This window comes from Cololabis saira, chromosome 14, assembly GCF_033807715.1.
Source record: "Cololabis saira isolate AMF1-May2022 chromosome 14, fColSai1.1, whole genome shotgun sequence".
In the NCBI taxonomy this organism is placed as follows: domain Eukaryota; kingdom Metazoa; phylum Chordata; class Actinopteri; order Beloniformes; family Belonidae; genus Cololabis; species Cololabis saira.
Genome location: NC_084600.1, coordinates 45,495,845 through 45,520,070, shown reverse-complemented (window position 1 = coordinate 45,520,070; position 24,226 = coordinate 45,495,845). Strand labels below are relative to the sequence as shown.

Sequence of the window (24,226 nt, the reverse complement as noted above, 5' to 3'; positions counted from 1 at the left end):
ATAGTTCACTCGTTCACCAGCAGATTACGCTCCAGGGGAAATCTGGGATTAGTTAATCTGTGTCAGAGAAAAGTGTCAGCGTCTTAATCACCGACGAAGGAAAAAGCTGCAGTTTATAATCCTGGAGAGGGACTTCATCCCTCTCCGTCCAGGCGGAGAACCTCCTCCCTCCTTCACTAACCTCCTTCCCTCCTTCACTAACTCCCTCCTCTCCTCTCCTTCCAGGCGGAGAACTTCCTCCCTCCTTCACTAACCTCCTCCCTCCTTCCCTCCTTCACTAACCTCCTCCTCTCCTCTCCTCCAGGCGGAGAACCTCCTCCCTCCTTCCCTCCTTCACTAACCTCCTCTCCTCTCCTCCAGGCGGAGAACCTCCTCCCTCGTTCACTCGTTCACTAACCTCCTCCCTCCTTCACTAACCTCCTCCCTCGTTCACTCGTTCACTAACCTCCTCCCTCCTTCACTAACTTCCTCCCTCCTTCACTAACCTCCTCTCCTCTCCTGCAGGCGGAGAACCTCCTCCTGGACGCCGACGCCCACATCAAGATCGCCGACTTCGGCTTCAGCAACGAGTTCACGCTGGGGAACAAGCTGGACACGTTCTGCGGCTCTCCGCCGTACGCCGCGCCGGAGCTGTTCCAGGTGATCTCCTCTCACTGAAACCTCTGCTGGTTTTCTCTTACGCCCTGAGCTTTGAGGTTTACGTAGCTGTGTGATCCTGCAGGGGAAGAAGTACGACGGGCCGGAGGTCGACGTGTGGAGTCTGGGCGTCATCCTGTACACGCTGGTCAGCGGCTCGCTGCCCTTCGACGGCCAGAACCTCAAGGTGAGGGTTAGGTTTCCACGGTAACGGGACAACCTCAAGGTGAGGGTGAGGGTTAGCTCCCGGCTGGTTCCCATGGTAACGGGGCAAGTCCCCGCTGGTTCCCACGGTAACGGACAGAACCTTAAGGTGAGGGTTAGGTTCCCACGGTAACGGGTTTATCGTGTTTTTGACGATGAACCGTCAAGAAAATTCCCCACGGTAAGAATTTGTATCTCACAGTAAAAACGATAAATTCCCGTTGGTGACGTTTTTATGTAAAGTCAGATTTATGGTTCTGTGTTAAATCCACGCACAACGTACGTGAAGGAAGGAAGGAAGAAAGAAAGAAAGAAAGAAAGAAAGAAAGAAAGAAAGAAAGAAAGAAAGAAAGAAAGAAAGAAAGAAAGAAAGAACGAACGAACGAACGAACGAACGAACGAACGAACGAACGAACGAACGAACGAACGAACGAACGAACGAACGAACGAACGAACGAACGAACGAACGAACGAACGAACGAACGAACGAACGAACGAACGAACGAACGAACGAACGAACGAACAACGGATCTGAGAGCGAGGAGTCATTCCAGTTTTGCAGTACAGACTAATTTAATTGTTTGTTATTAATTCAATGTAATGGGTGTAGTTTAGTATTTAGTATCTTTTACAGCAGTGTTTTGGCTCCAAAGACTGAATGTGGTGATAGATTTATAGTTACAAAGGTGGAGTTGAATTGGTATTTTTTTATCGTCATTTTTATCGTTATCAGGATAAATGCCAGAAATTATCGTTATACTTTTTTATAGTCCAAACCGCCCATCCCTAGTCCCCACTGGTTGGGACGGTAACGGACAGAACCTCAAGGTTAGGGTTAGGTTCCCAGGGGCCTTTCCCATGGACCCATCGTCATAGTAACGGGGCAAGTCCACCACTGGTTCGGAAGCGTTTGCTGCCTGATTCTCCACCTGATTCCGTACCTGATTCTCTATTTCCCGCCTGATTCTCCACCTGATTCTCTATTTCCCGCCTGATTCTCCACCTGATTCTCCATTTCCCGCCTGATTCTCTACCTGATTCTCTATTTCCCGCCTGATTCTCCACCTGATTCTCTATTTCCCGCCTGATTCTGTACCTGATTCTCTATTTCCCGCCTGATTCTCCACCTGATTCTCTACTTCCCGCCTGATTCTGTACCTGATTCTCTATTTCCCGCCTGATTCTCCACCTGATTCTCCATTTCCCGCCTGATTCTCTACCTGATTCTCTATTTCCCGCCTGATTCTGTACCTGATTCTCTATTTCCCGCCTGATTCTCCACCTGATTCTCTATTTCCCGCCTGATTCTGTACCTGATTCTCTATTTCCCGCCCTACAGGAGCTGAGGGAGCGTGTGCTGAGGGGAAAGTACCGCGTTCCCTTCTACATGTCCACCGACTGCGAGGGAATCCTGCGCCGGTTCCTGGTGCTGAACCCGACCAAGCGCTGCACGCTGGAGGTAAGAGACACAAACCAGACGGGAGTGAAGCAGAAACTCACAAACCAGACGGGAGAGAAGCAGAAACTCACAAACCGGACGGGAGTGAAGCAGAAACTCACAAACCGGACGGGAGTGAAGCAGAAACTCACAAACCAGACGGGAGTGAAGCAGAAACTCACAAACCAGACGGGAGTGAAGCAGAAACTCACAAACCAGACGGGAGTGAAGCAGAAACTCACAAACCAGACGGGAGTGAAGCAGAAACTCACAAACCAGACGGGAGTGAAGCAGAAACTCACAAACCGGACGGGAGTGAAGCAGAAACTCACAAACCAGACGGGAGAGAAGCAGAAACTCACAAACCAGACGGGAGTGAAGCAGAAACTCACTCACAAACCAGACGGGAGTGAAGCAGAAACTCACTCACAAACCAGACGGGAGAGAAGCAGAAACTCAAAAACCGGAGGGGAGTGAAGCAGAAACTCAAAAACCGGAGGGGAGTGAAGCAGAAACTCACAAACCGGACGGGAGTGAAGCAGAAACTCACAAACCAGACGGGAGAGAAGCAGAAACTCACAAACCAGACGGGAGAGAAGCAGAAACTCACAAACCAGACGGGAGAGAAGCAGAAACTCACAAACCAGACGGGAGAGAAGCAGAAACTCACAAACCAGACGGGAGTGAAGCAGAAACTCACAAACCTGACGGGAGTGAAGCAGAAACTCACAAACCGGACGGGAGTGAAGCAGAAACTCACAAACCGGACGGGAGTGAAGCAGAAACTCACAAACCAGACGGGAGAGAAGCAGAAACTCACTCACAAACCGGACGGGAGAGAAGCAGAAACTCACAAACCGGACGGGAATGAAGCAGAAACTCACAAACCGGACGGGAGAGAAGCAGAAACTCAAAAACCGGAGGGGAGTGAAGCAGAAACTCACTCACAAACCAGACGGGAGTGAAGCAGAAACTCACAAACCGGACGGGAGTGAAGCAGAAACTCAAAAACCGGAGGGGAGTGAAGCAGAAACTCACAAACCAGACGGGAGTGAAGCAGAAACTCACAAACCAGACGGGAGAGAAGCAGAAACTCACAAACCGGACGGGAGTGAAGCAGAAACTCACAAACTGGACGGGAGAGAAGCAGAAACTCACAAACCGGACGGGAGTGAAGCAGAAACTCACAAACCAGACGGGAGTGAAGCAGAAACTCACTCACAAACCGGACGGGAGAGAAGCAGAAACTCACAAACCAGACGGGAGTGAAGCAGAAACTCACAAACCAGACGGGAGTGAAGCAGAAACTCACAAACCGGACGGGAGTGAAGCAGAAACTCACAAACCAGACGGGAGTGAAGCAGAAACTCACTCACAAACCGGACGGGAGTGAAGCAGAAACTCACTCACAAACCAGACGGGAGTGAAGCAGAAACTCACAAACCAGACGGGAGTGAAGCAGAAACTCACTCACAAACCGGACGGGAGTGAAGCAGAAACTCACAAACCAGACGGGAGAGAAGCAGAAACTCACAAACCAGACGGGAGTGAAGCAGAAACTCACAAACCGGACGGGAGTGAAGCAGAAACTCACAAACCGGACGGGAGTGAAGCAGAAACTCACAAACCAGACGGGAGAGAAGCAGAAACTCACAAACCGGACGGGAGTGAAGCAGAAACTCACAAACCAGACGGGAGTGAAGCAGAAACTCACAAACCGGACGGGAGTGAAGCAGAAACTCACAAACCAGACGGGAGAGAAGCAGAAACTCACAAACCAGACGGGAGTGAAGAAGAAACTCACAAACCGGACGGGAGTGAAGCAGAAACTCACAAACCGGACGGGAGAGAAGCAGAAACTCACAAACCAGACGGGAGTGAAGCAGAAACTCACAAACCAGACGGGAGTGAAGCAGAAACTCACAAACCGGACGGGAGTGAAGCAGAAACTCACTCACAAACCAGACGGGAGTGAAGCAGAAACTCACTCACAAACCGGACGGGAGAGAAGCAGAAACTCACAAACCGGACGGGAGTGAAGCAGAAACTCACAAACCGGACGGGAGAGAAGCAGAAACTCACAAACCGGACGGGAGTGAAGCAGAAACTCACAAACCAGACGGGAGAGAAGCAGAAACTCACAAACCAGACGGGAGTGAAGCAGAAACTCACAAACCAGACGGGAGTGAAGCAGAAACTCACAAACCGGACGGGAGTGAAGCAGAAACTCACTCACAAACCAGACGGGAGTGAAGCAGAAACTCACTCACAAACCGGACGGGAGAGAAGCAGAAACTCACAAACCGGACGGGAGTGAAGCAGAAACTCACAAACCAGACGGGAGTGAAGCAGAAACTCACAAACCGGACGGGAGTGAAGCAGAAACTCACAAACCGGACGGTAGTGAAGCAGAAACTCACAAACCAGACGGGAGTGAAGCAGAAACTCACAAACCAGACGGGAGTGAAGCAGAAACTCTGGCTGACGCTTTGACGAGGCTTGTCTGTGTTTCTATGTTTCTGTGTTTCTGTTTCTGCAGCAAGTCATGAAGGACAAGTGGATCAATTCAGGGTACGAAGGGGAAGATCTGAAGCCCCACATAGAGCCGGTGGAGGACTACAGTGACCCGGCTCGTATCGGTGAGTGACGAAGCTGCAACCAGACCTGGTCCCGGTTCAACGGAGGGTTTTTACCTTCCTTATAGGTTCAGTGTAGCTAGACCAGGGATCAGCAACCCGCGGCTCTAGAGCCGCATGCAGCTCTTTAGCGCCGCCCTAGTGGCTCCTGGAGCTATTTAGAAAATGTTTGACCTTTTTTTTCCTTCTCTGCTTTTTTCCTTTTTTCTTTTTTCTTATTTTTTCTTCTTTTTTCTTTTTCTTCTTTTTTTTCTTCCTTTTTCCTTTCCTTTTTAATCTCGACCCTCTCGACTCTTTTGACTATTTTCTTGAAATTTTGACTTTTTTCTCGACATTTCGACTTTTTTTCAAGATTGTATTTCAACATTAATCTTGACATTTTGACTTTTTTCTCGAAATTTTGACTTTTTTCTCGACATTTCGACTTTTTTCTCAATATTTCGACTTTTTTCTCGACATTTCGACTTTTTTCTCAAAATTTGGACTTTTTTCTCAACATTTCAACTTTTTTCTCGAAGTACATCATCAAAAATCCTCCCCCAGCATGTGTTGCCTTCATTCTAAGGCTTATACAAGATTTTTTTGCGGCTCCAGACATATTTGTTTTTTGCGTTTTTGGTCCAATATGGCTCTTTCAACATTTTGGGTTGCCGACTCCTGATCTAGACGGATGAGTCTTTTACCCTCCTTTTGTGCAGGGAGGGGAGGGGTTTTGGCTCTTCTGCACCCGTGACCTTTGATCCTCTGCCTGGGTCTGTAACTCCCAAGTTGGAGACTGGGTGTGCTAGCGTTGGGCTAGCGTTTGTGCTAGCGTTGGGCTGGTGCGGGACAGAGCATAAAGGTCACGGGGTGGGTCAGTACAAAATTTCCTGTTTTATTATGGTTTAGCATAAAAATGCTAAAAAGGGTGGAATGTAATGGGACATTTTGGTATAACATAGAGTATGCTTTAAAACGGAATAATGCACAATCCTGTTTTCAAGTGAACATTACTATGCTGACAATTTATGTAGCCGAGGTCATTTTAGTTCCTTTGACACAGCGCCTGTGGAATTTACCACTCTCACTATTGTGGTGGCAAAAGGTGGTGGAGCCAGGCATGAGTGTCAGGGTGACATTTATTCTGTCTTTTGTTTTAAGCTGGCTGAAATATAAGACAGGGTTTCTCTAAACATCTTGGGTTCACTCAGACACTGACTGCTTTCTGATCAGTTATAGTGGGGACCCCATTCATGAATGCCTTTTATTAAAACTCCAGAAAGACAGCTGATGTGTCAAGACATTCTTTTTTGAACACTTTATTGAACAAACAACAATTTTTGCCACCACACCACCAAACCTGACCTGGGGCCTCATCTATAAAGCTTGCTTGCGCAGAAAAAGCGCCTGAAAGTTGCGGAAGCCGCCTTCTACGCAAATCCTCGGATCTAAAAAGAAAAAACTAACCGAAAAATCTGCTTATCTTTACGGCAACTAGGACCCTCCCGTAAGAATTTACTTAAGACACGGGGAACTGGCGACGCAGGCTGTGAGGTGGTGAAATGAAGCCAGATTCATGTCATACTCTTAATAATGTCATCACATATCACAAAATATATCAGACTTAAAATAATAAAGTAATAAAATAAAATAATATAGCGCTGATCGTGTTCCTCTGTGTGTGAAGCTGTCAGTCAGGACTCTGGTGCTGCTGGAGCTGCAGCCGCGGTGACACGCCGGGAACCTCCTTCACCGCTTTAGGACAGAACAAATGAGGGGCTGCGTTTAGGGAGCCCCACGGAGCCCCTCATTTCTTCCCTAAAGGGACTCAGATTTGTTTTCATATATATGAGTTTTACGGGCGCGTGAAACCTTTACGTGCGGGTGTATGGTGCCTAAATTATGGCCCCGCGTTAAAACGACGCAGAGCCTACGGCGTAGGGTACGCGGCGACGCGCACCTACGCCGTAGGCTCTGCGTTGGTGACGCAGAACCATAAACCCGCCCTGAGCCGCTCTGAGGGGAGAGAGGAGGAGGGGGAGCGGGGGGGGGGGGCGGTGGTGAAGCAGGGCTGCGGGGCCGTTCTCGTATCGCTTTCATACAGTGTCTTGATAATTTGCAATTTAAGGCTGAGCCTACCGTTAGTTTTTAAACTGTAAAAAGTAAGGGGAAAATAAACATGATTTTGAAAAGACGGGGGGACGTGTGTCCCCCTGTTGCACCGGGGAACTCACGGCGTTCCGCGCAGCAACGGCGTGCTGCCACTCACTCTCTTTATTTTACACTATTTATTTTTCTACTTTTACTGTGACAACAAAATAATGTGGTTTTCCTGTCCTCCTCCTCATCAACAACATCTAGATCTCAGATCTCAGTGAAATTCAGTGGCACGGTGGCTCGACACGTTCATTCATTCATTCTGAAGCCAAACAGGTTGCAGGAAGCCACTGCGCATGCTCAGCAGGCTCATTCATATGCAAAATGATTCCATTTTCGGTAGAAAGTGGGCGTGTAGAGGGCGGGGATACCAGGCGGATTCACGTGCGCAGCCTTCCAGCTGGACTGTGATTTATAAAGAGAACCTTACGTGGAAGTCTGCGTGCACGCGGTTTTATAGATCCGGATTTTTTTTTGCGCCCGGCATTTTCGGCTTTTGAGCGTACGTGCACTTTTAGTATGACTCCTACGCAGTCCATTTTAAATGAGGCCCCTGGTCCGTTCAGGGTTTTACCACCAGACCTGGGGCCTCATCTATAAAGCTTGCTTGCGCAGAAAAAGCGCCTGAAAGTTGCGGAAGCCACCTTCTACGCAAATCCTCGGATCTAAAAAGAAAAAACTAACCGAAAAATCTGCGTATCTTTACGGCAACTCGGACCCTCCCGTAAGAATTTACTTAAGACACGGGGAACTGGCGACGCAGGCTGTGAGGTGGTGAAATGAAGCCAGATTCATGTCATACTCTTAATAATGTCATCACACATCACAACATATGTCAGGCTTAAAATAATAAAATAATAAAATAAAATAAAATAGCCCTGATCGTGTCCCTCTGTGTGTGAAGCTGTCAGTCAGGACTCTGGAGCTACTGGAGCTGCAGCCTCCTCTGCACCGCTTTAGGACAGAACGAATGAGGGGCTGCGTTTAGGGAGCCCCACGGAGCCCCTCATTTCTTCCCTAAAGGGACACAGATTTTTTTTCATATATATGAGTTTTACGCGCGCGTGAAACCTTTACGTGCTGCTTGTATATGGTGCCTAAATTAGGGTCCCGCGTTAAACGACGCAGAGCCTACGGCGTAGGGTACGCGGCGACGCGCACCTACGCCGTAGGCTCTGCATCGGTGACGCGGAACCATAAACCCGCCCTGAGCCGCTCTGAGGGGAGAGAGGAGGAGGGGGAGCGGGGCTGCCGGGCCTTTCTCGTATCGCTTTCATACAGTGTCTTGATAATTTGCAATTTAAGGCTGATCCTACCGTTAGTTTTTAAACTGTAAAAAGTAAGGGAAAAAAAACATGATTTTGAAAAGACGGGGGGACGTGTGTCCCCCTGTTGCGCCGGGGAACTCACGGCGTTTAGCGCAGCAACGGCGTGCTGCCACTCACTCGCTTTATTTTATTGTATACTATTTATATACTTATTCTAACTTTTACTGTGACCACCAAATAATGTGGTTTTCCTGTCCTCCACATCATCTACAACATCTCTGTCTCCGTGAAAGTCAGTGTCACGGTGGCTGCTACTTCTAATTAATTCTGACGCCAAACCATGGATCTGCGCCAAACAGGCTGCAGAAAGCCACTGCGCATGCTCAGCAGGCTCATCCATATGCATTTCTGGGCGTGTAAAGGGGCGGATTCAGCTACGCAACCTTCCAGCTGGACTGCGTGGAAGTCTGCGTGCACATGGTTTTATTGATCCGGATTTTTTTTTGCGCACGGCATTTTCGGCTTTTGAGCGTACGTGCACTTTTAGTATGAATCCTACGCAGTCCATTTTAAATGAGGCCCCTGGTCCGTTCAGGGTTTTACCACCAGACCTGGTCCTGGTTCAGGGTTTTACCACCAGACCTGGTCCCGGTTCATGGTTTTACCACCAGACCTGGTCCCGGTTCAGGGTTTTACCCCCAGACCTGGTCCTGGTTCATGGTTTTACCACCAGACCTGGTCCTGGTTCATGGTTTTACCACCAGACCTGGTCCTGGTTCATGGTTTTACCACCAGACCTGGTCCTGGTTCATGGTTTTACCACCAGACCTGGTCCTGGTTCAGGGTTTTACCACCAGACCTGGTCCTGGTTCAGGGTTTTACCACCAGACCTGGTCCCGGTTTAGGGTTTTACCACCAGACCTGGTCCTGGTTCAGGATTTTACCCCCAGACCTGGTCCTGGTTCAGGGTTTTACCACCAGACCTGGTCCTGGTTCAGGGTTTTATCACCAGACCTGGTCCTGGTTCAGGGTTTTACCACCAGACCTGGTCCTGGTTCATGGTTTTACCACCAGACCTGGTCCTGGTTCAGGGTTTTACCACCAGACCTGGTCCTGGTTCAGGGTTTTACCACCAGACCTGGTCCCGGTTCATGGTTTTACCACCAGACCTGGTCCCGGTTTAGGGTTTTACCACCAGACCTGGTCCCGGTTCATGGTTTTACCCCCAGACCTGGTCCTGGTTCATGGTTTTACCACCAGACCTGGTCCTGGTTCATGGTTTTACCCCCAGACCTGGTCCTGGTTCATGGTTTTACCACCAGACCTGGTCCTGGTTCATGGTTTTACCACCAGACCTGGTCCTGGTTTATGGTTTTACCCCCAGACCTGGTCCTGGTTCATGGTTTTACCACCAGACCTGGTCCTGGTTCAGGGTTTTACCACCAGACCTGGTCCTGGTTCAGGGTTTTACCACCAGACCTGGTCCGTTCAGGGTTTTACCACCAGACCTGGTCCGTTCAGGGTTTTACCACCAGACCTGGTCCTGGTTCAGGGTTTTACCACCAGACCTGGTCCCGGTTCATGGTTTTACCACCAGACCTGGTCCTGGTTCAGGGTTTTACCACCAGACCTGGTCCTGGTTCAGGGTTTTACCCCCAGACCTGGTCCTGGTTCATGGTTTTACCACCAGACCTGGTCCCGGTTCAGGGTTTTACCACCAGACCTGGTCCTGGTTCAGGGTTTTACCACCAGACCTGGTCCTGGTTCATGGTTTTACCACCAGACCTGGTCCTGGTTCAGGGTTTTACCACCAGACCTGGTCCCGGTTCAGGGTTTTACCACCAGACCTGGTCCTGGTTCATGGTTTTACCCCCAGACCTGGTCCTGGTTCAGGGTTTTACCACCAGACCTGGTCCTGGTTCAGGGTTTTACCACCAGACCTGGTCCTGGTTCAGGGTTTTATCCTCAGACCTGGTCCCAGTTCATGGTTTTACCACCAGACCTGGTCCTGGTTCAGGGTTTTACCACCAGACCTGGTCCTGGTTCAGGGTTTTACCACCAGACCTGGTCCTGGTTCAGGGTTTTACCTCCAGACCTGGTCCCGGTTCATGGTTTTACCACCAGACCTGGTCCTGGTTCAGGGTTTTACCACCAAACCTGGTCCCGGTTCATGGTTTTACCACCAGACCTGGTCCCGGTTCAGGGTTTTACCACCAGACCTGGTCCTGGTTCAGGGTTTTACCACCAAACCTGGTCCCGGTTCATGGTTTTACCACCAGACCTGGTCCCGGTTCAGGGTTTTACCACCAGACCTGGTCCTGGTTCAGGGTTTTACCACCAAACCTGGTCCCGGTTCATGGTTTTACCACCAGACCTGGTCCTGGTTTAGGGTTTTACCACCAGACCTGGTCCCGGTTCATGGTTTTACCACCAGACCTGGTCCTGGTTCAGGGTTTTACCACCAGACCTGGTCCTGGTTCAGGGTTTTACCACCAGACCTGGTCCTGGTTCAGGGTTTTACCACCAGACCTGGTCCTGGTTCATGGTTTTACCACCAGACCTGGTTCAGGGTTTTACCACCAGACCTGGTCCTGGTTCAGGGTTTTACCACCAGACCTGGTCCTGGTTCAGGGTTTTACCACCAGACCTGGTCCTGGTTCATGGTTTTACCACCAGACCTGGTTCAGGGTTTTACCACCAGACCTGGTCCTGGTTCAGGGTTTTACCACCAGACCTGGTCCTGGTTCAGGGTTTTACCACCAGACCTGGTCCTGGTTCAGGGTTTTACCACCAGACCTGGTCCTGGTTCATGGTTTTACCACCAGACCTGGTCCTGGTTCAGGGTTTTACCACCAGACCTGGTCCTGGTTCAGGGTTTTATCCTCAGACCTGGTCCTGGTTCAGGGTTTTACCACCAGACCTGGTCCTGGTTCAGGGTTTTACCACCAGACCTGGTCCTGGTTCAGGGTTTTATCCTCAGACCTGGTCCTGGTTCAGGGTTTTACCACCAGACCTGGTCCTGGTTCAGGGTTTTACCACCAGACCTGGTCCTGGTTCATGGTTTTACCACCAGACCTGGTCCTGGTTCAGGGTTTTATCCTCAGACCTGGTCCTGGTTCAGGGTTTTACCACCAGACCTGGTCCTGGTTCAGGGTTTTATCCTCAGACCTGGTCCCAGTTCAGGGTTTTATCCTCAGACCTGGTCCTGGTTCAGGGTTTTACCACCAAACCTGGTCCTGGTTCAGGGTTTTACCACCAGACCTGGTCCTGGTTCAGGGTTTTACCCCCAGACCTGGTCCTGGTTCAGGGTTTTACCACCAGACCTGGTCCCGGTTCAGGGTTTTACCACCAGACCTGGTCCTGGTTCATGGTTTTACCACCAGACCTGGTCCTGGTTCATGGTTTTACCACCAGACCTGGTCCTGGTTCAGGGTTTTACCACCAGACCTGGTCCTGGTTCATGGTTTTACCACCAGACCTGGTCCCGGTTCATGGTTTTACCACCAGACCTGGTTCATGGTTCAGGGTTTTATCACCAGACCTGGTCCTGGTTTAGGGTTTTACCCTCAGACCTGGTCCTGGTTCAGGGTTTTACCACCAAACCTGGTCCTGGTTCAGGGTTTTATCACCAGACCTGGTCCTGGTTTAGGGTTTTACCACCAGACCTGGTCCTGGTTCATGGTTTTATCCTCAGACCTGGTCCGTTCAGGGTTTTACCACCAGACCTGGTCCTGGTTCATGGTTTTACCCCCAGACCTGGTCCTGGTTCATGGTTTTATCACCAGACCTGGTCCTGGTTTAGGGTTTTACCACCAGACCTGGTCCTGGTTCATGGTTTTATCACCAGACCTGGTCCTGGTTCAGGGTTTTACCACCAGACCTGGTCCTGGTTCAGGGTTTTACCACCAGACCTGGTCCTGGTTCAGGGTTTTACCACCAGACCTGGTCCTGGTTCAGGGTTTTATCACCAGACCTGGTCCTGGTTCAGGGTTTTATCACCAGACCTGGTCCTGGTTCAGGGTTTTACCACCAGACCTGGTCCTGGTTCAGGGTTTTACCACCAGACCTGGTCCGTTCAGGGTTTTACCACCAGACCTGGTCCTGGTTCAGGGTTTTACCACCAGACCTGGTCCTGGTTTAGGGTTTTACCCCCAGACCTGGTCCTGGTTCAGGGTTTTATCACCAGACCTGGTCCTGGTTCAGGGTTTTACCACCAGACCTGGTCCTGGTTCAGGGTTTTACCACCAGACCTGGTCCTGGTTCAGGGTTTTACCACCAGACCTGGTCCTGGTTCAGGGTTTTACCACCAGACCTGGTCCTGGTTCAGGGTTTTACCCCCAGACCTGGTCCTGGTTCATGGTTTTACCCCCAGACCTGGTCCTGGTTCAGGGTTTTACCACCAGACCTGGTCCTGGTTCATGGTTTTACCACCAGACCTGGTCCTGGTTCATGGTTTTACCACCAGACCTGGTCCTGGTTCAGGGTTTTACCCCCAGACCTGGTCCTGGTTCATGGTTTTACCACCAGACCTGGTCCTGGTTCATGGTTTTACCACCAGACCTGGTCCTGGTTCAGGGTTTTACCCCCAGACCTGGTCCTGGTTCATGGTTTTACCACCAGACCTGGTCCTGGTTCAGGGTTTTACCCCCAGACCTGGTCCTGGTTCAGGGTTTTACCCCCAGACCTGGTCCTGGTTCATGGTTTTACCACCAGACCTGGTCCTGGTTCATGGTTTTACCACCAGACCTGGTCCTGGTTCAGGGTTTTACCACCAGACCTGGTCCTGGTTCATGGTTTTACCACCAGACCTGGTCCTGGTTCATGGTTTTACCACCAGACCTGGTCCTGGTTCATGGTTTTACCACCAGACCTGGTCCTGGTTCATGGTTTTACCACCAGACCTGGTCCTGGTTCATGGTTTTACCACCAGACCTGGTCCTGGTTCAGGGTTTTACCACCAGACCTGGTCCTGGTTCAGGGTTTTATCCTTAGACCTGGTCCTGGTTCAGGGTTTTACCACCAAACCTGGTCCGTTCAGGGTTTTACCACCAGACCTGGTCCTGGTTCAGGGTTTTACCACCAGACCTGGTCCTGGTTCAGGGTTTTACCACCAGACCTGGTCCTGGTTCAGGGTTTTACCACCAGACCTGGTCCCGGTTCAGGGTTTTACCACCAGACCTGGTCCTGGTTCAGGGTTTTACCCCCAGACCTGGTCCTGGTTCAGGGTTTTACCACCAGACCTGGTCCTGGTTCAGGGTTTTACCACCAGACCTGGTCCTGGTTCAGGGTTTTACCACCAGACCTGGTCCTGGTTCAGGGTTTTACCACCAGACCTGGTCCCGGTTCAGGGTTTTATCCCCAGACCTGGTCCCGGTTCAGGGTTTTACCCCCAGACCTGGTCCTGGTTCAGGGTTTTACCACCAGACCTGGTCCTGGTTCAGGGTTTTACCCCCAGACCTGGTCCTGGTTCAGGGTTTTACCACCAGACCTGGTCCTGGTTCAGGGTTTTACCACCAGACCTGGTCCTGGTTCAGGGTTTTACCACCAGACCTGGTCCTGGTTCAGGGTTTTACCACCAGACCTGGTCCCGGTTCAGGGTTTTACCACCAGACCTGGTCCTGGTTCATGGTTTTTAACCGTCTCTTCTGGTTTCAGAGGTGATGGTGGGAATGGGCTTCACCTCAGAGGAAATCAAAGACGCTCTGCTCAACCAGAAATACAACGAGGTGACGGCCACGTACCTGCTGCTGGGCCGGAAAGGAGACGTGAGTTTCTCTTATTTCATTTCTTTTATTTATATAGCACAAATGTTTTATAAAACCGTGGTGTGCAGGGAACGAAGCCCGAAGGGCTCGTAAAGATTCAGCTCTGTCAACAACTGGGACTGCGTTTCCAGCATCAATAAGACTTTTCTAACCGGAATATTGGTAATAACCGGTTACACAGCCATGGAAACGCCAATAACCCCTTTGAATAACCGGAATTTGTTCGTATTCCTCATTCCCCTTGTGCCTTTCCCGGTGGGTGTAGGAGAGCAGCGACGCCCGGACTTTTCTGACTCTTTTCTGACTCTTTTCTGACTCTTTTCTGACTCTTTTCTGACTCTTTTCTGACTCTTTTCTGACTCTTTTCTGACTCTTTTCTGGCTCTTTTCTGACTCTTTTCTGACTCTTTTCTGACTCTTTTCTGATACTTTTCTGACTCTTTTCTGACTCTTTTCTGACTCTTTTCTGATTCTTTTCTGACTCTTTTCTGACTCTTTTCTGATACTTTTCTGACTCTTTTCTGACTCTTTTCTGACTCTTTTCTGACTCTTTTCTGACTCTTTTCTGACTCTTTTCTGACTCTTTTCTGGCTCTTTTCTGACTCTTTTCTGATACTTTTCTGATACTTTTCTGACTCTTTTCTGACTCTTTTCTGACTCTTTTCTGACTCTTTTCTGACTCTTTTCTGGCTCTTTTCTGACTCTTTTCTGACTCTTTTCTGACTCTTTTCTGACTCTTTTCTGGCTCTTTTCTGACTCTTTTCTGACTCTTTTCTGACTCTTTTCTGACTCTTTTCTGACTCTTTTCTGACTCTTTTCTGACTCTTTTCTGACACATTTCTGATACTTTTCTGACTCTTTTCTGACTCTTTTCTGACTCTTTTCTGACTGTTTTCTGACTGTTTTCTGATACTTTTCTGATACTTTTCTGACTCTTTTCTGACTCTTTTCTGACTCTTTTCTGACTGTTTTCTGATACTTTTCTGATACTTTTCTGACTCTTTTCTGACTCTTTTCTGACTCTTTTCTGACTCTTTTCTGACACTTTTTCTGACACTTTTTCTGACTCTTTTCTGACTCTTTTCTGACTCTTTTCTGACTCTTTTCTGATACTTTTTCTGACTCTTTTCTGACTCTTTTCTGATACTTTTCTGATACTTTTCTGACTCTTTTCTGACTCTTTTCTGACTCTTTTCTGACTCTTTTCTGATACTTTTCTGACTCTTTTCTGACTCTTTTCTGACTCTTTTCTGACTCTTTTCTGACTCTTTTCTGATACTTTTCTGATACTTTTCTGACTCTTTTCTGACTCTTTTCTGACTCTTTTCTGATACTTTTCTGACTCTTTTCTGACACTTTTCTGACTCTTTTCTGACTCTTTTCTGATACTTTTCTGACTCTTTTCTGACTCTTTTCTGACTCTTTTCTGACTCTTTTCTGATACTTTTCTGACTCTTTTCTGACTCTTTTCTGACTCTTTTCTGACTCTTTTCTGATACTTTTTCTGACTCTTTTCTGACTCTTTTCTGATACTTTTCTGATACTTTTCTGACTCTTTTCTGACTCTTTTCTGATACTTTTCTGACTCTTTTCTGACTCTTTTCTGACTCTTTTCTGATACTTTTTCTGACTCTTTTCTGACTCTTTTCTGATACTTTTCTGATACTTTTCTGACTCTTTTCTGACTCTTTTCTGATACTTTTCTGACTCTTTTCTGACTCTTTTCTGACTCTTTTCTGACTCTTTTCTGACTCTTTTCTGACTCTTTTCTGACTCTTTTCTGACTCTTTTCTGACTCTTTTCTGACTCTTTTCTGACTCTTTTCTGACTCTTTTCTGACTCTTTTCTGACTCTTTTCTGATACTTTTTCTGACTCTTTTCTGACTCTTCTCTGACACTTTTCTGACTCTTTTCTGATACTTTTCTGACTCTTTTCTGACTCTTTTCTGACTCTTTTCTGACTCTTTTCTGACTCTTTTCTGACTCTTTTCTGACTCTTTTCTGATACTTTTCTGACTCTTTTCTGACTCTTTTCTGACTCTTTTCTGACTCTTTTCTGATACTTTTCTGACTCTTTTCTGACTCTTTTCTGACACTTTTCTGACTCTTTTCTGACTCTTTTCTGATACTTTTCTGATACTTTTCTGACTCTTTTCTGACTCTTTTCTGACTCTTTTCTGATACTTTTCTGACTCTTTTCTGACTCTTTTCTGACTCTTTTCTGACTCTTTTCTGACTCTTTTCTGACTCTTTTCTGATACTTTTCTGACTCTTTTCTGATACTTTTCTGACTCTTTTCTGACTCTTTTCTGACTCTTTTCTGATACTTTTCTGATACTTTTCTGACTCTTTTCTGACTCTTTTCTGACTCTTTTCTGACTCTTTTCTGACTCTTTTCTGACTCTTTTCTGACTCTTTTCTGACTCTTTTCTGATACTTTTCTGACTCTTTTCTGACTCTTTTCTGACTCTTTTCTGACTCTTTTCTGACTCTTTTCTGACTCTTTTCTGACACTTTTTCTGATACTTTTCTGACTCTTTTCTGACTCTTTTCTGACTCTTTTCTGATACTTTTCTGACTCTTTTCTGACTCTTTTCTGATACTTTTCTGAGTCTTTTCTGACTCTTTTCTGATACTTTTCTGACACTTTTCTGACTCTTTTCTGACTCTTTTCTGATACTTTTCTGACTCTTTTCTGACTCTTTTCTGACACATTTCTGATACTTTTCTGACTCTTTTCTGACTCTTTTCTGACTCTTTTCTGACTCTTTTCTGACTCTTTTCTGACTCTTTTCTGACTCTTTTCTGACTCTTTTCTGACACTTTTCTGACTATTTTCTGACTCTTTTCTGACTCTTTTCTGATACTTTTCTAAGTCTTTTCTGACTCTTTTCTGGCTCTTTTCTGACTCTTTTCTGATACTTTTCTGACACTTTTCTGATACTTTTCTGACTCTTTTCTGACACATTTCTGACTCTTTTCTGATACTTTTCTGACTCTTTTCTGACTCTTTTCTGACTCTTTTCTGGCTCTTTTCTGACTCTTTTCTGACTATTTTCTGACTCTTTTCTGACTCTTTTCTGACTCTTTTCTGACTCTTTTCTGACTCTTTTCTGACTCTTATCCTCCTGTCCCGGGCCTGTAGGAGAGCAGCGACGCCCGGACCGCCAGCAGTCTGTCCCTGGCCCGGGTTCGGACCAACGCCATCACCAACGGAACCAACAAGCACTCGTCGGCCACCGGCTCGTCCTCGTCCTCCACCTCGTCCTCGCACAGCAAGACGCAGCGCAGCACGTCCACGTACCACCGGCAGAGAAGACACAGCGACTTCTGTGAGTCTCTGCTCTGACGAGACTTCTGTCTCTAACATGTCTCTAACATGTCTCTAACGTGTCTCTAACGTGTCTCTAACATGTCTCTAACATGTCTCTAACGTGTCTCTAACGTGTCTCTAACATGTCTCTAACATGTCTCTAACATGTCTCTAACGAGTCTCTGCTCTGATGAGACTTCTGTCTCTAACGTGTCTCTAACATGTCTGTAACATGTCTCTAACACGTCTCTGCTCTGACGAGACTCTAACGTGTCTTCTGTCTCTAACGTGTCTCTAACATGTCTCTAACATGTCTCTAACGTGTCTCTAACATGTCTCTAACGTGTCTCTAACATGTCTCTAACATGTCTCTAACATGTCTCTGCTCTGGCGTGACTGCGTTTCCAGCATCAATAACCCTTTTAAAACCCGAATATGATCAATAACCTGGTTCCACGGCCATGTAAACACCAATAACCCCTTTGAATAACCAGAATTTGCTCATATTCAGGTTTTTAAAAACCCCAATATGAGCCCTGGGTTACTCCTTTTACTATCCCCATCAAATGGAACATGAATTTGAAGTTTGCAAGGAATCTTGCGGTGCGTCCGAAATGCCAGACTAAAAAGTTTACTTAAGTTCGGCACTAAATATCAGTAGTAGCATTAATTCGGACGTACTATTAAGAGCGCACACGTCCCTTCCTGCCGTTGGGAAGGGGAGTTGTTACCATGGTAACAGCAGCACTTCCTGCCGTAAGAATATTCCTTATGAGTGTCTTGTTACCATCAGAATATTCCGTTACCATCAGAATATTCCTTACGTGTCTCGTTACCATCAGAATATTCCGTTACCATCAGAATATTCCTTACGTGTCTCGTTACCATCAGAATATTCCTTATTCCGTCTCGTGTGTCTCTTCTGTCCTCCACAACGTTACCATCAGAATATTCCTCATGATTGTCTCGTTACCATCAGAATATCCCTTACGTGTCTCGTTACCATCAGAATATTCCTTACGAGTGTCGTTACCATCAGAATATTCCTGTTACCATCAGAATATCCCTTACGTGTCTCGTTACCATCAGAATATTCCGTTACCATCAGAATATCCCTTACGTGTCTCGTTACCATCAGAATATCCCTTATTCCGTCTCGTGTGTCTCTTCTGTCCTCCACAACAAAGGCGGGCCCTCCATGCCCGTCATGCAGCCCAAGCGCAGCCCGACCAGCGCCGGCGAGCGGGAGCTGCGCGAGGGCCGGATGCCGTCCAGGAAAGCTAGCTGCAGCGTGATGGGTAGCCACAGCCTGCCGCCCTCTAGCCCCATGGTTAGCAGCGCTAACAACCCCAACAAGTCGGAGATCCCCGACCGCCGCAAGGACATGACGGCTACCACGGTGAGTCAAACGGCTACCAAGGGGGGTCAAACGGCTACCACTGTGAGTCAAACGGCTACCACGGTGAGTCAAACGGCTACCAAGGGGGGTCAAACGGCTACCACGGTGAGTCAAACGGCTACCATGGTGAGTCAAACGGCTACCACGGTGAGTCAAACGGCTACCACGGTGAGTCAAACGGCTACCATGGTGAGTCAAACGGCTACCACGGTGGGTCAAACGGCCACCACGGTGAGTCAAACGGCTACCACGGTGAGTCAAACGGCCACCACGGTGAGTCATGATGGCTACCACGGTGAGTCAAACGGCTACCACGGTGAGTCATGATGGCTACCACGGTGAGTCAAACGGCTACCACGGTGAGTCAAACGGCTACCACGGTGAGTCATGATGGCTACCACGGTGAGTCAAACGGCTACCACGGTGAGTCATGATGGCTACCACGGTGAGTCAAACGGCTACCACAGTGAGTCAAACGGCTACCACGGTGAGTCATGATGGCTACCACGGTGAGTCATGATGGCTACCACGGTGAGTCAAACGGCCACCACGGTGAGTCAAACGGCTACCACGGTGAGTCAAACGGCTACCACGGTGAGTCAAACGGCTACCACGGTGAGTCAAACGGCTACCACGGTGAGTCAAACGGCTACCACGGTGAGTCAAACGGCTACCACGGTGAGTCAAACGGCCACCACGGTGAGTCATGATGGCTACCACGGTGAGTCAAACGGCTACCACGGTGAGTCAAACGGCTACCATGGTGAGTCAAATGGCTACCACGGTGAGTCAAACGGCTACCACGGTGAGTCAAACGGCTACCACGGTGAGTCAAACGGCTACCACGGTGAGTCAAACGGCCACCACGGTGAGTCAAACGGCCACCACGGGATTCAAACGGCTACCATGGTGAGTCAAACGGCCACCACGGTGAGTCAAACGGCTACCACGGTGAGTCAAACGGCCACCACGGGATTCAAACGGCTACCATGGTGAGTCAAACGGCCACCACGGTGAGTCAAACGGCCACCACGGGATTCAAACGGCTACCACAGTGAGTCAAACGGCTACCAAGGGGTTCAAACGGCTACCACGGTGAGTCAAACGGCTACCACGGTGAGTCAAACGGCTACCACGGTGAGTCAAACGGCCACCACAGTGAGTCATGATGGCTGCCACGGTGAGTCAAACGGCTACCAAGGGGGGTCAAACGGCTACCACGGTGAGTCAAACGGCTACCACGGTGAGTCAAACGGCTACCACGGTGAGTCAAACGGCTACCACGGTGAGTCATGATGGCTACCACGGTGAGTCAAACGGCTACCACGGTGAGTCAAACGGCTACCACGGTGAGTCAAACGGCCACCACGGTGAGTCAAACGGCTACCACGGTGAGTCAAACGGCTACCACGGTGAGTCAAACGGCTACCACGGTGAGTCAAACGGCTACCACGGTGAGTCAAACGGCTACCACGGTGAGTCAAACGGCTACCACGGTGAGTCAAACGGCTACCACGGTGAGTCAAACGGCTACCACGGTGAGTCAAACGGCTACCACGGTGAGTCAAACGGCTACCACGGTGAGTCAAACGGCTACCACGGTGAGTCAAACGGCTACCACGGTGAGACAAACGGCTACCACGGTGAGTCAAACGGCCACCACGGTGAGTCAAACGGCTACCACGGTGAGTCAAACGGCTACCACGGGGTTCAAACGGCTACCACGGTGAGTCAAACGGCTACCACGGTGAGTCAAACGGCTACCACGGTGAGTCAAACGGCTACCACGGTGAGTCAAACGGCTACCACGGTGAGTCAAACGGCTACCACGGTGAGTCAAACGGCTACCACGGTGAGTCAAACGGCCACCACGGTGAGTCAAACGGCTACCACGGTGAGTCATGATGGCTACCACGGTGAGTCAAACGGCCACCACGGTGAGTCAAACGGCTACCACGGTGAGTCAAACGGCTACCACGGTGAGTCAAACGGCTACCACGGTGAGTCAAACGGCTACCACGGTGAGTCAAACGGCTACCACGGTGAGTCAAACGGCTACCACGGTGAGTCAAACGGCTACCACGGTGAGTCAAACGGCTACCACGGGGAGTCAAACGGCCACCACGGTGAATCAAACGGCTACCAAGGGGGGTCAAACGGCTACCAAGGGGGGTCAAACGGCTACCACGGTGAGTCAAACGGCTACCACGGTGAGTCAAACGGCTACCACGGTGAGTCAAACGGCTACCACGGTGAGTCAAACGGCTACCAAGGGGGGTCAAATGGCTACCACGGGGTTCAAACGGCTACCACGGTGAGTCAAACGGCTACCACGGTGATTCGTGGCTACCAACCCAAAAGATTGGCCACTCGTTTCCACTCCTGTAAAAGTTGCCTAAAAGTCTATACAAGTTAAACCCAAAGTAAATGTAAATCTGTTCTTGAACCGATTGCAGTTCATCGATGGTTCTGGTTCTTTTGAAAGGAAACACTCTGAAGTTTTTCTCCCAACTGTCAGAATCTCTGTAACTGTAACTGTAACTGTAACTGCTACTATAATTCAGTAATCTCAGTTTGAACACACTGAAAAAGAAGGTTTTTATTAGTTTTGTAACCAGATGTTGCAGATGAATCTCTGACTTATTAGCTGGAAAACACAATGAGACAGCCTGAAGCCTTATCTAGTGCAAGTTCAAGTTTGATAAGAATACCACAAAAAATTAGTATTTTACACAGGTTTTTGTAAGACTACCGTATTGTCCTGAATATCAGACGGTGTTTTTTTCATTGGAATCAGACTGAAAAAGTGTGGGGTCGTCTTACATTGGGGTCTAGACGTTATACCCATTCACAACGCTAGATGGCGCCTTTATCTTTAAAGCGAATGCTGAACTAAACTCCCCAGGACAAAGTGAACCCCTGTCACGAAGAAGAAAAATAAAAAATAGTATAAGAAAGAAAAGAGAAGAAAATAAGAGAAGAGATAACAGAAAGTGGAGAAACGTAGCGACAATCTGGAGAAAAGAGGGTGGAAGTTCGGCAGGTGAACCGGCAGCTGAGGAGAAGTTATGATGCAAACTTCAACATGATGGTTTCAATTAGGCAAAATAACAGGCTTTTTCTCTCCAATATATTGTTATAATCATTTGTTTCAGATGTACTGTCATTATTTTCTGTATGAAAATTGAATTTGGTGTTCAAAAAGTCTTTTTTTTTCTTTTTTCTTTAACCTTTTCTGCACAGAAAAAATTATGTTTTCAAACTTGAGTCTTGAAAAAGAGAGAGGGTCGTCTTATAATCAGGGTCGTCTTATATTCGGGACAATACGGTATGTGTAGACCTTTCCAAAAATGGCCATTTGGAGACGCCAAAAAACACTTGGATAACCATGGGCATAAGTCTTGAATCTTTCAACGTCATAATTCCAGCCTCTAATGAAAGCTGACACTTAGAGGAATCCTATCATGTATCCAGATTCACTATCAATATTACTGAAATATATATAAATACATATAAAGAGTCAAAACACAGACGCACGTTTCATTCGCTGCAGTGATTTCATGATTTCATGGAATGCATGGAATTCCCAGCTGTTGGTTTTATTCCCACATCGTTAGCACCGTAGCTCGAGGAAAAGTACGGTGCACTACTACTATAGTTTTAATTCTAACCTCAGGTTTATAGTTTTAATCCTAACCTCAGGTTTATAGTTTTAATCCTAACCTCAGGTTTTAATCCTAACCTCAGGTTTATAGTTTATAGTTTTTATTCTAACCTCAGGTTTTATCTTGTTTCCAGAATAACATCCCCGGCAGCACCATGACGCGCCGCAACACCTACGTTTGCACGGACCGATCCGGCGCCGACCGGCACTCGCTTCTGCAGAACGGCAAAGACAACAGGTTTGTACTCAAACTTTAAACCTTTAAACCTTTAAACTTGCTCTTCACAAAGACAACAGGTACGGATTCGTTCCTTCTTCTTCAGGAAGGCTTTGTCTCCGTAGAGTGATGGTTGCGGAAACCCGACTGAAATGTCTCATGGATGTTGTTTTGATCCAGGAATAATGACAGCTCTCAGAGACGACTGTACCTTCTCTAATACTACTATTACTACTACTACTACTACTGTACCTTCTCTAGGATCTTGGACAGGATTGGTAGCTTAGAGATCGGCCTGAAATGACTGAGGACAGTCGGGTCTAAGTCTGTATTTTTAAGTAAAGGCTCCACTATAGCTAATGCTTAAGTGCATTGGGAAACACACCGGCAGAAAGAGAGAGGTTACCCATTTTGGTAACCCAGGGTTACATCAATTACATCAAACATTTCCACAAAAATCCTACACGGAAGGAAGTCCGATGAGCAAGAGGAGAGTTTCATCTTGGTCACCAGTGCTGAGATATCAGTCCCAGACCTAAAGGAGGACCACCAGCTGGAGACGGCTCAACGACAGCACGGCTTCCGCACAAAAGGGGAGCGATTTTCTCCTTGATCGTCTTCATTTTGTCAGTAAAAAATCTCAATAATGCATTGCTGTCCCCTTCACAAAAAACAGGAGTAACTGGCGCAGCAGGACATACAAGAGAACTGAGTTGTTGTCACGGCTCAGACAGGACAGAGAACCCAAATGCACAACACCAGGCAGATCAGAGTCCAAGAGGCTTTATTCGGGTCAAAAGGCAGGCAGGGGTCAAACCGGGCAAACGAATCCAGAGGGGCAGGCAAAATCCAAAAACCGGAATCAGGCAGGGTCGCAGACAGGCAGGCAGGCAGAAAACAGAACAGAATCAGGCTGGAAAGCGAGGCAAAAACACTCGACAATCTGGCAAACGAAAGGTGGAAAAGGGCCGGTATATGAGGGGAACTGATGAGGGAAACCAGGTGTGGAGCTGGGTGGGAAGCACAGGTGAAGGGAATGAGTGGATTACTGGCTGATGAGGGTGGAGGATCTGGAACGACAGGAGAGTCAGTAACACTGTAAAAAACCTATGAAACTGTGAAACCATGACAGAACCATGACAGTTGTCTTGTCTTGTGTGAGGAGGACGCCCAGTTACAATAATAATAATAATAATACATTTTATTTATATAGCGCTTTTCTGGGCACTCAAAGACGCTTTACATTAAAACAAAACACATAATACAAATTACAATTACACAGGACAGTACAAAAGGACACAACATGAGACAGGACATTAATCACACATTAAAAGCAGTTCTGTAAAGGTGAGTTTTGAGATGGGATTTGAATGCTGGGAGGTCTGTACAGTCACGGATGTTTTTGGGGAGGGAGTTCCAGAGGGTGGGAGCAGCGATGGAGAAGGCCCTGTCGCCCCAGGTCCGGTGCTTGGTTCTGACAGGAAGGGACAGGAGGTTGGCGTCAGAGGAGCGGAGGCTGCGGGAGGGAGTGTAGCGGTGGAGCAGGTCGGT

The 24,226-nt window shown here is 48.1% G+C and overlaps 1 protein-coding gene across 2 annotated transcripts in view; it reads left to right on the top strand.

Annotated features, from left to right (window-relative positions):
* The window catches only part of mark4a (MAP/microtubule affinity-regulating kinase 4a), a 106,835-nt gene that overhangs the window by 64,696 nt on the left and 17,913 nt on the right, over window positions 1-24,226 (top strand). For both annotated transcript variants that reach the window (XM_061740663.1, XM_061740665.1), the window contains exons 8-15: window positions 505-639; window positions 722-823; window positions 2,180-2,299; window positions 4,818-4,917; window positions 13,974-14,083; window positions 17,228-17,414; window positions 18,583-18,794; window positions 22,593-22,696. In XM_061740663.1, coding sequence (XP_061596647.1) covers window positions 505-639; window positions 722-823; window positions 2,180-2,299; window positions 4,818-4,917; window positions 13,974-14,083; window positions 17,228-17,414; window positions 18,583-18,794; window positions 22,593-22,696 — 1,070 coding nt within the window. The remainder of the gene's footprint in view (window positions 1-504; window positions 640-721; window positions 824-2,179; window positions 2,300-4,817; window positions 4,918-13,973; window positions 14,084-17,227; window positions 17,415-18,582; window positions 18,795-22,592; window positions 22,697-24,226) is intronic.